Raw genomic sequence first — 18,173 nt, 5'->3', positions numbered from 1 at the left:
AACCTAGATGGTCATCATCCCATTAGTTTGATCTGCCAACTGATTGGTTGTGGCACAATTAAGAAGTTTAAGTCAAATCAGAGAGTTATAATTATGTGTTTTTCAGTTCCCCTTTTCTTATTAATAACATCTCAAGCAGACAGAAAATAACTTGTAAAAGTTGTAAGGTACCTAATTGTAAAACGTTTTAAAACCCCTGCACAATAGTTGCGTACCAGTAGTATATAATATGTACATGGTGCTTCATTGTCAATGCCAAATACCACTAACAAATTATGTATATACATATACACAGATTTTAATTATCATACACAAAAGGCTGTTGCCATGTCTACTTGTTTACCTTGCCATCCTTAGAAAATAACTGAAAATATTACCATATGTTCACAGAATGTGTTTCTTTCTTGATATAATTTATGATAAAGTACATTTTTGAGCCCGAAGGGTGCTTCAATTTCCTTATCACTTCCAGCAAAGGCTAAAAGACAAATGAAGCACCAGAAGTGGACTTTTTGCGTTAAAAAATATCAGCTTACTAGTCAGATAAAAATAAATAATATATTAAATAGAAAAATTGCCCCACTGTGGTTAATGTGGAAGTTGGAGATGTCAAACTGTGTCATAATTATAATTTACAATGTGGTTCTTAGCACTTTGATTGGCTGAGAAATGTTTAAAAGAGATATATGACATTTGTTTTTAAGAGCATCCAGTAATGAAAAACATTCACCCAAATGCATAATTGCAGATTAGGTGAACATCACAACAGCCCTCAAAAAAAGTGTCACCCAGTTGTCTGTGACAAGTAGATTTTCTGCACAGACAAGTAATTTCTCATTTAGACAAGTCGTCGACCAACTAAATAAGAAAGTAAAATAAGACTTGTCCAGGGCAAGCAGACTTTGAGAGTCACTTTTCCGAAGGGCAAGCTGGAATTCAAGCCCTGTACAATACCGCATGAAACTAACAATTAAAATGTAAGAATTAATACAACTTGAATAATTGTTAGGTTTCCCCAATGTTCCCCTTTTTGGAAGGGTATGCATATCACATTTATATTGGAGTCCCTTCCCCTCAGATTTCACCATGAAAAACTTAAAAGTCATTTTTAGATTAATGACGAGATCATCAGCTTCGAGCAGCAGGAGACTTGCTACTTGTTCTTCGAGCCACACCTGGTCTGGCAGGGGATTTACTCATGTTGTCTCTACTCCCTTCTCTACCCCTGGAGTTGCTTCTACCCCTTGTTTCGATATCTCTTGATGCCCTGCGTCCTGACGACATCTGCGATGTCCTCTTTGTCAATGGAGCAGCTTTCTTCGCAGCTTCTCGAGCTTTCTTTCTCTCTGCAGCCTTCCTAGCTTCTTCTTCTTCTTCTTCTTTTCTCTTCTTTTCTTCTTCAAGTAACTTTTCTTTCTGCTCAGCAACAGCATGGACTTCCTCTATCATGTTAGTAGCCTAAAATACATAATTCTCAAACATCAAAGAGGTTTGGGTTACTCTCAACAACACAATTCTCAAATCCATAATATATAAATTAAAACTAAACAAGACAACAGTGATCAATGAAGAATGACTGCTTTATTTCAGTTGATATATTTGAAATATTTATTAATGTCCATGTACTAGTCAACACACCAACAAAGCATGGAGGTCATAAAGCAGTGGGCAGAAATGAAGATCTCTATCTTACAGTACAGACCCTCACCCCCACCCGCTCAAAAAAAACAAGTTAGGAAGATGTTCACCATATCTCACCCCCTGGAAAAAGGAGAATATTTGATACCAAGCTTGCTGTAAGTCGGCCATACTGTAGAGTATGACCCATAAAAATAAAAATTGACTGATAACAGGACTTGTACTGAGTGCTGTGGTGGCCTCATGGTTAGTACGCTCTCTTTCGGATTAAGCAGTCTGGGTTCAAGCCCTGACCAGGAACATTGTGTTGTGTTTTTAGACAAGATACTTTACTCTCTCCACCCAGGTATATAAATGGATACCAGTGAACTTTATGCTGGGGATAACCCTCTGATGGACTGGCATCTCATCCAGGGGAGAGTAGAAATATTCCTAGTTGCTTCATGCCACTGAAACCAGGATAAACACTGGCCTGATGGGCCCACTTGGCTTGTACAGACTGCCTACCTACACACCTCCTGAGAGATATTAATAATACTCACATGTCTTCAAACTAGACGTTATGTTTCCAACTAGTCTATATTAAGTGAATTTGAAGCCACACTCACCCAAACATAGAAAGTAGCTGCTCCAGCACTTGTGTCTCTTATGGTTTCCAGATCAGTCTCCTTGAGATACTTGTCAAAAGCATAATCAGCCTTTGGCATGTCCACTCTTAAGGGATCTAAGGAAGTGACCTGACGTTTAAGTCCTTCTTTGCCTGTCTTGCCAAGTAGTGCTTGCATGTTCCTCCAGTTTAGTAACTCTTTCTCAGGGTAATCCAGGAGCAGGTATGTAGCAATCATAACCTGTTGGTTAAGATGTTTCCAACTTACAATGCAGTGATTGAAAAAAACTGAAGATATATAACAAATTTATCCTTTCAAACTTAGAGTAGAATTGTAGCTGTAGTGAGTTGGGAAATCTATAGCCCAAGAATCACTTCTCTCAAGAATGCTAACTTAACCTTTTTAGGGTGTGGAGAAAACAAATTTTCAACTTGCTCTTTGGGCAAAAATCATTCTCACTAGCCCCCCAAAAGTTCATCTCTTACACTACTTCTTTAGTTTGAATTTCCCCAAAACTTTTCCCAACTGAAGAAACTTCATTTACTCATCAGGAAAGTTATTAACAGAATCCACTTGCCTGTCCAGGAAAGTCCACTAGTCCCAGGTTATAAGACAGGACTTTCTTTTAACACTGCTTTCTAAAAATAATCAAACTTCAACCAACCATAGTGTTTTATGTTGCCCTAAATTTTTGGTGGACATACGATCTCAAAAAAAAGTTTACTCCCATTTGCCTCATGCTGGCATTGTAAAAAGGTACAGAAGATAACATTCGGTCATTTTTTTTGTGTTAGGGGTTCATTAAGAATGCATGTTCGATGTTCGCTTAGTTCTGAGTGGCACTGTAGTCTTAAAGTTCCCTTTACATACCTTATGCACTGCAGGAGGTGGATTTTGGTAGCTCCTGATCTCAGAAATGACACTTTGTTTAAGTTCCATGATTTCTGCTTTCAGTTTCTCAAGTCGCCTCAGCCTTTTAGCCAGCTTTTCTCCCTCTTTTAGCTCAATGCCCCAATCTTTCTCCCAACCATTTTTGCGAATATCAGCCATTGATTTCTCCAGGTCACCTAGGTGACGACGTCTTATTGCGCTCCTAAGTGCCTCCCCTGCTTGGACATTCTTAAGAGTTTTCTCTGCATCATCAATGTCATTCTTCAACCCTGAAAGAAACAAAGAACCATTATTTTAAATTTCTTTCATGGTATTGAAATAAATGGTTGAAGGTCATAGATTTGGTACAGCAAACTAGATGACTGATTGCAGCAAAGATGTTTGATAAGAAATACTCTGTTGTTTTGCCATTACATTATAACTTACAGTGACAGTTGTGATGAGATCTTACATTTCTTAAAATTCCAGCTAAAGTTATGTAAAATAAATAGTTTAACACAGTCACCCTTCAAGAAAGTATAGGTCCCAAAACCATTGTTCTGCTGTATATTAATATATAGTACATGTATACATTCATTTTTTACTTCTTTTGGATCTAAGGACTAACATTGTAGCCTACCTGGCATCTTAGCATTTTTAGCTTCCTTGATTGAGCCCTCCAACCTGTCAATTTTTCTCGATTTTTTCGCACCCTTCAAGTTGGCACGCAATTTCTTCTCCTTGTTTGCCATTGCTTCAACAAGAGCTTTCTTTTCTGCTTCTTCAGCAGCCTTTCTAGCAGCCTCATCAGTTGCTTTCTTTGCTGCTTCAGCTGCTAAGCGAGCTGCTTCCGCTGCAGCTCTTTCTGCTTCTTCTGCTTCATCTGCAAGATCTTCAGCCTCCATAGCTTCCTCCCTCTCATGTTGTTCCCTTTCTTGTCTTTCTGATGTGGTTATGAAATTACGTAAAAAACAATTTAAGTAATCAAGCAAAGTAAATAATACAGGAGTGACTCTTCCCAGAGGGAAACATGATAACCTAATGTTTAATGTACTTGACACTGAATATCTAGCAGGGCTGTTCTACAATGGAATAGCATCTCGTACAGGAGAAGTGTCACTACCTGAGTGCTAGCTATTTTGAGCTTCAGACATTGGCATTACCAGTAAGATTCACCAAAAGCTGCTTAGTCAAAACATTGTCTAGCAATAACTGTCATGAACAGGAAAGGATCTTGAGTTTCAGTTAATACAGATGGACTGGAACATCAGCCACCTCCTGACACACTTTCTTAGCCAAGCAAATAGCGCACTAGATGTATCACACAGAGGTTATTAATCAAGCCTCCTAAATCCCTTTGGTCTCCAAAGTGGCTCATAGACACTTCTTTAGCTTACTTACACCCTCCACGATGTTTCAACAGCTATTGTCAATATTCATTTAGAGGACCTCTGGGGGTGAGTATGTGTGGTTACCATTGGATGGGACCCTGAGGTACATGTACTCTCCACCCCTTCCCCAATATGAACCCCATTTGTGTGATTGCTACTACTTACCCCTCTCCTCCCTCTCACGCTCCAGTTCCTGCTGTTTGAGAAGTTCATCTTTCTTCCACTTCTGAGCTGCTTCTTCCTGTTCCCTTCTCTTCCTGTCTTCTTCCTCCAGTCTCTTGGCTTCCTCCTGTCTCAGTCTCTCCTCTTCTTCCCTTAGTTTTGCTTCCTCCTCGCTAAGCTTCTTCATATCCTCCTCATATTTCTTGCGATTTCTTTCTTCCTCCTCTTCTCTCGCCCTCCTCTCTGCTTCCTCTTGTTCAGCCTTTAATTTAGCGGCCTCTGCTTCCGCCTTTTTCCTAGAAGCATCTTCTCTCCTCCTCGCTGCCTCCCTCTCCAGCCTCGCCTTTTTCTCGGCGGCTTTTCTTTCCTCTTCCTCAGCTCTTTCTTTCTCCTGTTTGCGTCTCAACACTTCCTCCTTCGCTTTGTCATCGTCTTGTTTCTCTTCGTCGAGCCAATCCATGGTCGGTATATCGCAGAGCGGAACTTCAATTTCCGCGAAGCTGATTCCAGAACCTGGTGCAGCGCGACTACGGAGGAATTTAAGCCAACGTCGATGTGAGAAAAAATCGTCGTGTACAGCCTGAAAAAGGAATCTTGCCTCTCTTTCACTGATAACACCTTTCTTTTCCCTGTCCAGCATAGCGAATTCCCATTGCAAGTCCTTAACAAGATAATATCTACGGTCCATCTCGTTGAGGACATCGTAAAGTTCTTGCCGATCACAAGTTTCGGCCGCACAAACCGCTTCTATTGAAGCCTCTACTTGCGGCAAACTGATTCCTCCATCTCGTAAGCCAGCATGAAGCTCCTGTAGTTGTTCAGCTGTTAGTTCACCAGTGAAATCTGTATCAAAACGGTTGAATATGTCCGTGAGAGCTTCTTCCTTGCTAATCCAGTCTACGATGGCCGACATGTTGTTGATTGTTTTCATCGGAGTCCTGGACACCATGACGTCAGAGGTACGTGCACGGGGCAGGAAATTCTGGAAAAGAGACTGGACTGATATAAAGTGGACAATGGAACAATGGACAGTGTTCGACTCCATCGAATCAATAAACTTTGATGAAAGACGACCTTTTGTTTCAGGATCACCTGTAAATTTATTGGTTCGTAAAAGAGTTAATACCATCGATAATTTATTCGATTTGTTATTAGTTACTATAAAATTGTGATCATATAAAGGTGAAAACAATTATACTCATGATCACCGCCCACTCTAATTGGACGGTATATTTTGCAATCTCGCCACTTATGACGTATTACTGCTCACTTTCATACTAAACAGCTATTTTCTGGATACATAATATGGAGCAACACACTAGAAAGTGTGGTAAAATTCAGAAACATCTGAAACTATTACCAATCTTTCAATTTTTCAAATTTGCCAAGCTTTTTCTCGTGTTTACATCAAGCTATCGTTATGTCAACAGGGGTGACATTTTATATCTCTGTATTGAAAATAACTAAAACAGGTCTAACCGAAGAGCGTGTTTGGCAACTTTTGTCTCAACATTTTGGCTAGCCTGCATAAATACGTCGTCTATTTTGAATTAAGTTTAATTCATTTAGATTTTAGTAAACCTTAAAAGGGTCTGTAATCTTGCATCCCGTTATATCGAGAAAAAGCCTTGTAGGTGCAAAGCAGATATTTAGCAAACCCAAGAAAATTAAAACTACAGTCCTACAAACAAAGTCTCAGTAACGCAAATAAACAAGGTTTTCCCATGTTTGTGGAAACTTAATCCTGTGCGTCTTATTTGTATTTTACCCGAGGAAGTCATTATCGATATTTTAAACTGAGAAGGCAAAGTACAACTTGTTCTAGGTGCAAAATTATTCATGTGACCGGAAGGAGGTGAGGCGATGAGGTAAGTAGCTTCCGGTTCTTGAATTGTGCAAGTTTTGGCGTACTCGTCAGTTAGTCACCGCTTGCGTGAACTGACAAGTGTCAATTATTTAACAACGAGCCAATGGTGTATAACTCTCAATAAGCAAATGGTTTATTAGGTTTATGTCTACAAGATTAAGGTGACCACATAAGGGTAAATCAGTGTTTGCGGAAAATAAGCGGCGCATGTTTACATTCTTGTGAAGTCCATAACTTCGCAATGGCAAGTTTGCGTGATGAATATATCAAATATCGGAAGTCCATAATTGATTGATAGACTTCTGTTAGTACAATAAATATGTTTCTTTCCCTCTTAATGATCATTAAAATGCTACAAAGAAAGAAACATCAAACCTTGTCGCATTAACCGATCATTATGAAAGTATATGAACTTAACGAAAAGCTGTTAATCCATGCGTAGCTCATTAAACTCAGTCAGTTGCGATGAAGATAACATTGTTCTTGAAGCGTAACGTTAGCAACAAAAGATTAATACTGTGAAACAATGGGAAAGTATAAACAGTGACAGGGTCAGTGCGTTTCTGTTGAAAGAGGTCAGGAACGTGTTTTTTTTTTCTTTGAAGTCACATTATAAATAGGACAAACCACAGCCTGACATCATCCATGACTTTGATTAAACTGTCGATTCTATCAATCTAAAGGCAAAATGACTTCAGCGGACGAAACTTCTGCCCTAAAAAGGAACAGTGTTCATCAGACAAGGCTGAGTCTCGAACTACAGCAACTTGAAAAGGACAGAGCAATTCGCTTGCGTGAAATGTCGAAAGCTACTCAAGCGTTTGCGAGGCGACAAGAGCAGATCCAAGGTATACGGGAGAAAGCTGCCTTGCGGAGAGTGCCAAGCGCTCCTGTCGTGGAAAACCTGCCGTGTTTAGCTCTACCCGCATCTAATTCAACTGAGGATTTGACTCGTCAGCCGTTTATTACTAAGACGGCAAGATTACAAAGCGCACCGGGCGCGTCGAATTCTCAAAGGCCACTTCACAAAATGGTGACGATGCCTACGATTGACCTGCTACCGTCCCGCGCAAGTTCGAGCCACTTGCCAAGTGTACATAATTCAGCGCACAGAGCGATTTCTCCGAAGAGAGCAGGGTCTTTAACTCCACTGGAAGATAGACCGCATAGTTCTTCTAGAGTGCCTATGTACAGTCGAAATTTCTCCGGTTTGCGACACCGGGACGACTTGGTAACAACTGCTCGACCTGTGAGAAAATCAAGTTTACCAGCGGGGCCGTTACCTAGCCCAAGGAAAACGCGAAGTAAATCAGTGTCCAACTAGGAAAAGGCAGTTTAATTTCCTTCAGTTATCATCAAATTTTATAGTCCTAACATATAAAATATTTAATACACAGTGTTCAAATGTATTAAGCCCATGTCTAGGACTTAAGGTTTTGAAAATACCTAATATTGAACAGAAATCTCGTTTGTCACATTTTGCTAACTGAATGGGTAACTTGTACAATTCAATGAAAGTGTTACTTGCGGTTAGAATATTGATTTTTGTGCCTTTAGAGGTTATAACGCGATTAGTCCGCAATTGATTCCACAAAAGATAAGTCCTTCTGCCTTCACCTGGAAAACTGATTGGCGGACGAAGAAAGTTAGTGGTAAAATGAATAGTTTTGTGAGAGCTTGTTCGGCGAAAATGCGTTTCTCAGTAACTCTTAAGGGTCGAAATAAGTGCTCCAGAGTTCTAGAATATTTTTTTCAAGTGGAGTTATACTTAAATGAAGACGCATTTTTACTGACAGCGAAATGGCTTCCTGAACATTGCGTGACTTTTTTGAAGTGTTTTGAACAAGAAGACGGTGTGCATACACAGTTCATCTAAAGGCCTGTTTTTACTAACACGAATCAATCGATGATGTTTATTTTTGTTATAGTGATACCTGTGTTTGTAATACAGCAAATACCGCGAATTAATATTCAACGAAAACAAAAGATTTTAACAGCGCCGCAACACAATATCGCAGTGTGAGCGCCGGAAAAAGAGGTCAAACTAACAAATGTGGTTAGACTGAGCAAAGCGCTTTGCTCTCATTTACATTTTCATGTTCAGCGCAGATCAGACTGAGAGGATATGCAGGGGTGTATTATATTATAAACAAGAGTGGCAATTTCTTTTTCTTGTAGCAATAGTGTAATAGTTTTATTTATTGGTTGTAAGGACATAAAAGTTATTTTGGTGTGTTCAGTGGCTCGATGACAGCTACACAATGGTTCTTAGTCACGACTGAATAAAATATTTGTTTTCAAAACATTAGTTATGAAACCTCATTTTCGTTCAGCGACAGGTATGAAAGATACGCATTGTCAAGTTTACATTTAACTATCGTGTTGATTCTCACCACCAGCTTGTTCGAAAATACCTTAAAAGTGTAAAGAGAATAAGGTGATCGATCATTTTCTTATATTAGAAATTTTATCCACCTGATCAGGAGATTCAAGTCATTCACAACACCGCCCTTTGAAACAAAGAAATGAAAAAAAACCCTCTTTTGAGACACGCGATCACGCTCAACACTTGATAGTCACGTTATTCGTCAACATTTTATTCTACATTTTCCAAGTTCTGTCTAATTTAATCTGATGTATATATGAAGTCGTTATTTATACTGATAGCACACCAATAAATTGACATACCACATGGTGGGATTCCGATAGATTAATCACCGGTTAATGGACAATTAATGGTTAACCGACTGAGACAAACTGACAAACGTTGCAATTCCATAAAAGAAACGAAAAAAAGAACTTCAAAGCTATGGGCATTGAGTCACACACGCTAAGTCAATTTTGCATGGTTGAGCTTATATTGTAGAAGGGATTAGAAATTCGGAGGGGCCGGTTCCGCCCCTCCCAACTTGTAACGGAAAAGCCTGCTAACGAGGTTGCGGATCGATATTGCGTCTGAACAAATGATATTTAAATTTTAGGCATCATAGAAGATACACAATGAAAAACCGCCCGGTGAAACTTTCTAACTGCGGACGGTATCGTATATTCACAATATATTTATCTTAAAATGATCTAAATTTAATTATGACTTCTTCAAGACACCGTTAAATTTCCTTAAATTTCAATCCCCCACCGAGAGTAAGAAGTTTTAGCAATGACGACGGCGACGCCTTGTAAAAAATGGATTTACACCTTACCTTCAAATGTTTCAACTGTGTCAGTAGATCTCTTCAGTATGCCTACCGGTCTAAAAACTTGCTGAGGTTAAATACGCAATGACAGCGTTCAATTCCAAAGGAAGATACGAAAAATTAGCCATTGCGGCTCGCGTTCTCCAAAATACGTAGAACTTGGTCATTTCACCTAGTTGCTTTGCAGATAACGGGTAAGAAATGTACCAAGATTTGAAACGCACGTGCAGAACTATTGTTCTACTCGTTTAACCGTTTGTTTGGTGACGTCCTTCGTTGCCATCGCTGTCCTGATTTGCTTAAACTCCCAAGTATCTCCCCCAGCCGAATGTAGTCATATAGGGAATTGTGTCTCGTTCTATAAAAAAACAAACTAATAAGAATTTCTTTTCATTGTAAGCCTGCACTTGTAGAGCTTGTTTTGCGGTCGTTAATTGTGTTCAGAGACCTATAACGTTCATTTATTGACTGTTAAACGTCTTTAGTAACACTACGCTATTTGCACGTAACACGGCATATTCCCAACGAATTGTTCATCAGAGCTAAACAAATGACAGTCTGCAAGGACTGGAAAGGAGTGCAAGGCGCTAGCGAGGTCTGTTGCTCGTCTGTCTGTTTGCTTTATTACACCATTGTTAAATATCTGTACTTTCAAATTAGCTAGTCGACACGGGTGGCGTAACTTGAGAAAAAGAACAAAATGCCAGATTTTTTTTAAAACAGTTGTTTAAATCCGTCCGAGTCTCCACCAATCTTAGCCATTTTTGTTTTCCTTTTTTTATATAACCTCTTTAGTGTTCATTTTTCCTTAGTAAACTTTCCTTCTACTTGAAAGACGTGATGTACATTGCAAAAACAAAACCAATACAACATGATAATGTTCTTTATGTTACGTTACTGAGACTGCACGTCCAAAGAAATCTGAACTAGCTTAACAAACTTACGCTGGATTGTTCGAAAGCCGGTTAACGCTAACCCAGGATTAGAGGTTAACCGAGTGTTAACTTTGCTTGTATAACAATGTTTTTCATTGCTTAGGTTTAGTGTAGTTTAAAATTATTCAAACTCAAAACTGAAGGACAAACAATATAAAAAGAAAACCTCTCCGAAAAGTTAGAAAACTGAAATCAAAATTCCCGCTTATCCTGGGTGAACTTAATCGGGCTTTGCACAACCCAGCCTTGATGGTCCTGTTAGTCTCTTAACAGGGTAGCCTTTTAAACGGAAAGGAAACCTCTGAAGCCTTTTTAAGTCTTCACGACGATTCCACCGCTGAAAAAGCAAAATGTCGGAAGTCTGTGCTGGACATTCCTGCGTATCAACTTATTCCGCTAGTTGGTAAAATCGCAGGCTCTCCAGTCTTGGACTACAGAGACGTTTCGGTGTTTTTAAATGAATGATCTTCCGTGGCAGTGGGTTACTTTTTCCTGGGCTTCAGTTCTTCAAGGCAATTTCTAAGAAACATCTTGGGCTTGATTTGAGGGTTGTAGAATTCGTGACCCTTGAAGAAAAAAAAGAGAGAAAAATAAGCTTATAAGTCACTAGTACTTTCCTTAGGAAACCATTCCAGTCTTTACCAACCTTGGACCAGTCGTAACTTGAGGTGTACGCAAAAATGTTTCCTTTTGAATTGAAACAACAGGCCGTTATCGGCATATTGAGCTGCTCAGAGGTCTGAAAAAGGAAAATTGTATGAAAAAGCATTAATTAACATTAGAGCGGTTTTCACTTGGGTGTTGACAGTAGCTTCACGCTAGCTACGCGCGTTTTCTTGAGTTTTGATTGGTTCAATGGATTGTCTATGTCTCGGTGATTGGCCAGGGTTTACGTCATTCAGTCGAAAATTTCTCTATAGCAGATGGCGTTATCTTGCTCGCTCGGGATTACCCGCTGGCTCCCGCAAGAAAACAGTGTTCTTTTTCGATATAATGAATCCCTTATTGACCAAGCTTGTTCGGTCAAGCTTAAAGATGGCTGGATATTGGCCTCGTTCTTCTTTTCCGTGTTAATGGACATCGACTCCGTCTCGGTTCATAAACACACACAAAAAAGAACTTGGTCAATATCCAGCCATCTTGACCTCACGCTTGGTCAATAACCCATATATATTGCGTAGATGTTCTGCTTTATCAGCCAATAAAGTAGATGTAGAGGTAAATAGTAACCACAACATTTATCAGAGAAGGTATTTAGAGAGAAGAGTTATCTGTCCTCCACCCCTATGCATGGCGAGTACTCACTTTCAACTTTGTTCGAGCATCCTTGTCCCAGAAGCTGAACTTTCCATCAGATCCAACTGTGGCCAGAAGACAAAAATGCACAGGGTGGAAAGCTATGTCATTTACCTGCAAGGAAAACACTTTGATTACTGTCAACCAAATACTCCTTGAAGACATAATACACTTTTAATATACTTAAAAACAAGATGATGAGTTCAAGATTTCTATCTAAACAATAGAGTGCTTTTGTTGAGGAACTATTGGCTGATAGTTGCCCCTTGGAAATTTGACGTTCTTAAAATGAATATATGCCCAAGAAGTAAAGCTTCGAGGGAAAATATGCTAGTTTTAAGACCATAAAATTTCCCGGGGGGGGGGGGGTACTGCCATATATGGGCTATGTAGGTATTTGCCGCTGTGAAGGGTATGGTTTTCATGCAGTTTACTCTAGGATAGGATATATAAATCAGAGCGTTTGGGTCTAGAATAGGGTATCATTTTTCACCAAACTGACTGGTTGGTTGAAGATTTTATCTAGAGTCAGGAAACCAGGAATTGCCACTCAAAAAAATAAAAAAATCAAATCGGCAAGATTACATTTACGCAAATCAGCCTCAACAGTATCAAGAGATGGAGGGATTTGTAGAGTTTACTCTAGTATAGGTTAGCAAAATTCAGCTAAACTAGCTCTGGTATAGGCTAAGGGTTCCAGGGTCCCAGCAGCACATGCCCACCCAGAAATTCCCAAAGTAACCCCCCCCCCCCCCCCACCGGGCAAATTTCCAAGGGGCAACTATCAGACCGACAGTTCCAAGACATAAACACACTATTGTCTTCATTGTTCATCACTAAATTTTCTTCTACGCACCAGTTCAAAAATCATATTGAATTATTTTCAACTTTTTTAGCTGAACTGCATGAAGGCCAAAAGCAAAACTTGAAAAGAAAACAATTATTCCACTCGCACGTGTTAGGTATGAGATGATTGTAGCCAACTCGGCAGTACGCGCCTTGTTGGCTATGTACCATCTCATATTCAACGTGCACCTGTGAATAAAACTCTGCACATAATAATATTATGAAATTACTACAGTAACAGACTTACTGCAAAAATGTCCTGAATACTAGCTGTGCCAGTACCATTTGATCTGTGACATTTGAATGTGAAGTTATCTTTCCTGTGAAAACAAAGAGAATATGAACAACATCAAAGAGCCAATGAGAGATCAAGATCTGTTTTCTCAATACAGTATCAGTCATGTAGATAGGTGATGAGAATAAGGAAAATTGTCATCTGTCTGCTGTTTCCTTTTCACTGGATCGCGGATCTCATCTTCAGGCCACTTCAGCTAAAGGAATATGGTCAGTGGAAAATTTTATTTTCCACAGTCTGTATTTTTGATTTGGCAGTTTGCAGTTACAGCCCTGAATGGAGTAGCATCAGCAATTTTTATTTTGTTGCACTCTAACTCCAAATATTTTGTAGCACAGATCCATTTAGTTGAGCAAATCATTTTTCATTTCAATCCCACTAAAGCAAATAGAAAAAAAAAAAAAAAAAAAAAAACCAGAACAAAGCATCACAAGTTGCCATCCACCAAGCATGTATGTCTGCAAGACTGTCTCGCAGTTTGAGTCTTGCTACAGAGCTGTAATGTGAGGCCCCTGAGAGCTAAGTCAACAATATAAATAAGAAATATACACAATAAAGAAAGCTACAAACACCATTCATCTCAATATTTTCAACTTACGGATTTTGTGGCTGAATGAATTGGATTGCAACTCTTCCCTCCACAGAACCAAGAGCAAACCCCACCGGATTATTATTTTTCTTTGGATCTCGGAAAATACTCACACAGCGATTCTAAAACAGTAAAAGAACACCATTGATTAATGTATGAATAAATTGGAACCAGAAATCATATACAAGTTGCTCATTGATTTTAAAAGCATTTGTAAGTGTCAAATTAATATGCAAATGTTTGGAATGTGAAGAGTAATAATAACTATTGTCTTATGATATTTAAGACAGGTTTTCTGCATTTAACAACCCCCTGCCTTTTCTCCACTGTCCTTCCCTGCCTCAGCGATGTTCGAAAACCTTGAAATACAGTCAAACCTCTATAAAGCAGCTAACCCCTGTTAAGCAGCCACCTCCTATTTCCCCAAGGGTGGCCACTTAATAGGGATTTGACTGTACCTTTGTTTGATCAAATTAACCAGGCACCCAGCAAATTGACTGGCTGTGAGGACAACGTTTCCCTGCTGGTTTGACCATCTAGTGGAAAACTTTTCTTATAAAGACGATCAGTTCAAACAGTTTTGCCTGAGTGTGGAAATCAGTTACCCTTCTGCTGAAAACATCAATGAAAACCCTGGCATGCCCTATATCTTAACTGGCAATAAACATGCAAGTTCTAAACCTGGTATTTCAATGGTGACTCGATCCTCTTGTATTCTGATGGTTGATTCTCCAACTGATAACATATTATTCCCCTCTGTGCAGTTCCAACAATGGCCATGGGGTACACCACGTCTGCACAGTACACCCTCTCTGGAATTTGTAAAACGAGCATGGGGTTAGGTGACCGTGTGTCCCAGAACTTCAGTGTCTGGTCCCAGCTTCCAGTCATCAGACAGCTGTAGTTTGGTGCTTGAACCCAGTGACAAGTTTTGACTGCTTTGTCATGCTGATAACAAGGAAAGAAAAATGATAATCGCACTCAAAAAATGCTACTTGCACTTCTTAAAATAAATACAAATAGAGTTAAGACCTACAGTATTACCAGACTCCAAAAGATAATAAGCTTGAAAGTCATGCTGTGACAAAATATTTACTTGCAGTGTACTACTGAAAACTGAAGACCATTAGTATTTATCTGATTTCAAATTTGCTGCACCAAAATGATCCAATAAAGTAATCACATGGTCAAACTATCAGAGCAATGGATTTCATACACATTTTTAACAGTAGGGTGATGAAATGTATGTTTTTTTAAGTTTTTACCTGTGCCACCTGAATAGCCTGATTGGAATTAAGATCCCACATCTTACACTGTTTGTCAGTGGATGCTGTAAAAACCTTTGTTCCATCCTGCAATTATTTTAAACAATATTGTTATGGGGTACGACATTAATTTTTCATTAATTCTTTGTTTAACACAACTTCTATTAACCATTCAAACCCTGAATTCCTTCAAGTGTTACTTGTATAAATATGGTGTAAAAACTAACTTCTAATCTTTGCAAGCCGATAACTAGTGTTCTATTCTTGTCAGGTGTAAGTAGTCAAAGTTACATTGCAATTTTCAGTTTGTTAACTGTTGGGTCAACTAAAAGAATGCTGTCTGTGTTTTATATAAAATTCTAGACCGATACAACTGTGCAAACCTAGGAGAACTTAAAGCAGCCATGGAAACACAAGCTAAAAACAGTGTTTCCACAGCATTTCTTGCTCACCTGTTCTTTGTTTTGTGCTTATTTCAACTCTACAAAAACAAACAGGGAACAATTCTCCTACTTCCACTTACATCATGCCAGCAACAATCCAAGATGGGTCCTGTATGAGACTGTTGAGCCTTTGGAATAGTCTGCCCATTTTCTTTGACTTCCCAACATCGAATCTTCAGAAGACAAAAACACAAAGTATCAAATATTAAAGTCATTAAAGTCATATTAAAGTCATATTAAAGCAGGGCACAAAATGGAGTAAAATACACAATTTTCATGTCAAAATAACACAATCACTTTTGCTTAAATCAAGGATCATGCAGGATTCATGGTACAATTTATGTATGTTATGGAAACTGGTGTACATTCATCACATTTTATGTGTAGGGATAGTTTATGATGACAAACATGAATGTTCATAGTTTGATATGACTGTCCACTATAGAGTGCAATGGCTGATGAATAGAGAACAACTCTATTGTGCTCCATTTAAAATGGATTGTGTGGATCCAGGAAATATCCATACCCACCCCAAGGAGGGCTATTGGAACTTTCAAGGGGGAGGGGGTCTTGAAAGCTAAAATATTTAAAGGAAAGTATGAACCAAAACTGGACTTTTCAGAGGGATGGTGTTGTAATATTAACTTGTGGGTACCCCTCTGTGGAGTCCCTTACGTTTTCGTGGGCCGCCCCACATCTCGCGAACATGTGAGTTGGCTTATGTCGGACATTGTGTTGACAGTGTTTAACGTTGCGTTGAGTATTTGAGCCTTATCTAAAGCTATCTTACAACAGATGGGGAGAGGGGAGAATTCAAACAAAAATCCAATACATGGGAAGAGTACAGACATTTTCCGGAAAAACGCATTTTCCATTTTAGAGAAATGTTTTTTAATGACTAAAAAGGGGGCAAATGATTCTATGAGCCATAAGTCAATGGACCCTTTGCAGCTAACGGTCACATGGTACAAAGTGGGCCACACCAAAGAGCAAGTCTTACACAAGGACATTTGATACAAGCAATAACTAAGCTTGAGTGGTCAATGTCGCTTTGTTTCAGATGTCCCACTGCGCAGCTTGCTCCCAAGCACTACAATTATGACCACGTGACCGTTAGCTGCAAAGGGCCCATTAGTCGTGAGTCATTGTGTCACCATCACCACAATTGAGAGATACCTGTAAACAAGCTAAGGGTGCCCAAAACACTATTACGGTCATTCCACTGAAATAGAACTGGCACTGAGATTTTTGTCAAACTTTGCATATTGACTGTTTATGTTATAGGAACTTAAATTTGGAAATAAAAATGAGGAGTCCCCATATTCGTTTAGGATCAACAGCACCTTGTTTATACCATACAAATCCTTACAAGAGCACCATGGTTATAGTCACGATTGTTTGCTAAAATCATGTTTCTGACAATTGTTTCTTGCTCAACACTGAGAATTGGCCCATATTTATTTTACATAAAGAAATTTATTACTCAGTTCAACACAACAGAAAAAAATGATAGGTCACCGTACTCGTTTTCGAGAAAATGACGATTTACCTCTATGGCAAGGTCCAGCCGCAAAGAAAAAGCTGCCATTTTTTAATGCGCACACGCTAATCACACGTGAAATTATGTGCAGTAGGGATGCGCAATGCAATACTGGGGAATGACCTTAAAGCTAACCAGTGTCAATAAGCACTTTACTGAAGCTAATAAAAGGGCTATATGGGCCGTCTTACAAAGTGCTACTCGAGTTGACCAAATTATATTCACTTATTTAGGAGTTTAATGGGACTCAGTGACTCATAGACTCAATTGACTCATAAATCATGGGATCTCAACTACACACGTTTGCAAAAAGAGCGTTTCACTTTCATCTTAGAACTGACGTGACCTGTGCAGCCTGTGCTGTCTACTCATCTATATAGCGATTTATACCATCTCTTACAAGGCAAGCTAACAGCAGATTCACAATACTCACATCATTGGCCCAAGATGAAGCGATAAGGAAGTCTGCTTTTGGACTGAATTTCATGGCGCTGACTGTGTCATCTGGAGGCGCTTGGACCTCTAAATCCTTCATTGGGTTGTCAGAATTTCCAAGTCCTAGAGTATTTGTAGTGGTAGAGGTTGAGCCAAATGTTCCAAAACCTGACGTGCCACTGAAAGCTGTGCCTGCTGAGCCAAACATGTTTGTTAACTATCGATGCAATGTTTTTTAATCCTGTATATTCATTGGTGAAGAACAGTAATCTGCTTCGGACTGCTTTCAACCACTTCCAACCAAGATGGCGCGCGGCTGTGGTTTTCTCATCCCCAGAGCTGCCTGTGTCTCTTTTAGACGAGGGGGCCTTGGCATAAGTCAGTCGCCATAGTCTGTTGATCGCGAGCAGTCTGTCTATTCCCCGAAAATCGGTGGAGCACAATTACTTGTTTTGCGTTCTTCCCCACGGATTTTCGAGGAAAAGAGAGGCTGTACTGTTCGCAGTCTAGATCTTTGGAGGTCTTGTATCATTTCACGCAGGATTTCACGTAATTATAACGACTTGTACCATATGGAAAAATATAAACAAAAAGGGCGAAATGAAACTTCTCCGATCCCACGAATATAAGAAACAGTATTTCGCAAGCGCTTAAAAATCGGGAAAAAAAAATCACTCCGTCCGGTACTTGACGGACTTCGGAATCGCTGTTGAAAACCCCGGCGGTACAAAGAGACGAAAAGTGCTAATCCTAGGCTAGCCTTTGTTCAGATCTGTTACTCATGTGCAACTCGTTCAAA

General features: G+C 39.4%; 3 protein-coding genes across 3 annotated transcripts; 1 reads left to right on the top strand and 2 right to left on the bottom strand.

Annotated features, from left to right (window-relative positions):
• Positions 1-278: 278 nt before the first annotated feature.
• Positions 279-5,813, bottom strand: LOC145463159 (uncharacterized). The gene is made up of 5 exons (XM_081446882.1): positions 4,673-5,813; positions 3,757-4,059; positions 3,117-3,406; positions 2,247-2,486; positions 279-1,458 (listed from the first exon to the last, which is right to left on the bottom strand). The coding sequence occupies exons 1-5, from the start codon at positions 5,796-5,798 to the stop codon at positions 1,129-1,131; spliced, it is 2,289 nt and encodes a 762-aa protein (XP_081303008.1). The 5' UTR covers positions 5,799-5,813; the 3' UTR covers positions 279-1,128.
• A 1,289-nt stretch (positions 5,814-7,102) lies between these two features.
• Positions 7,103-8,839, top strand: LOC145463023 (uncharacterized). The gene has a single exon (XM_081446720.1). It carries the CDS (start codon positions 7,225-7,227, stop codon positions 7,858-7,860), a length of 636 nt encoding a protein of 211 aa, XP_081302846.1. The 5' UTR covers positions 7,103-7,224; the 3' UTR covers positions 7,861-8,839.
• Positions 8,840-9,117: 278 nt separating this feature from the next.
• LOC145463022 (mRNA export factor-like) lies at positions 9,118-17,926 on the bottom strand. Its single transcript, XM_081446719.1, has 9 exons — positions 17,373-17,926; positions 15,480-15,572; positions 14,957-15,043; positions 14,373-14,639; positions 13,701-13,813; positions 13,055-13,127; positions 11,971-12,075; positions 11,312-11,404; positions 9,118-11,231 (listed from the first exon to the last, which is right to left on the bottom strand). The coding sequence occupies exons 1-9, from the start codon at positions 17,580-17,582 to the stop codon at positions 11,148-11,150; spliced, it is 1,125 nt and encodes a 374-aa protein (XP_081302845.1). The 5' UTR covers positions 17,583-17,926; the 3' UTR covers positions 9,118-11,147.
• Between the last annotated feature and the right edge of the window lie 247 nt (positions 17,927-18,173).

The sequence above is a fragment of the Orbicella franksi genome, chromosome 12 (assembly GCF_964199315.1).
Source record: "Orbicella franksi chromosome 12, jaOrbFran1.1, whole genome shotgun sequence".
Taxonomy (NCBI): Eukaryota; Metazoa; Cnidaria; class Anthozoa; order Scleractinia; family Merulinidae; genus Orbicella; species Orbicella franksi.
The sequence above is the reverse complement of the archived record's forward strand: the minus strand, read 5'-3'. Positions and strand labels throughout refer to the sequence as shown.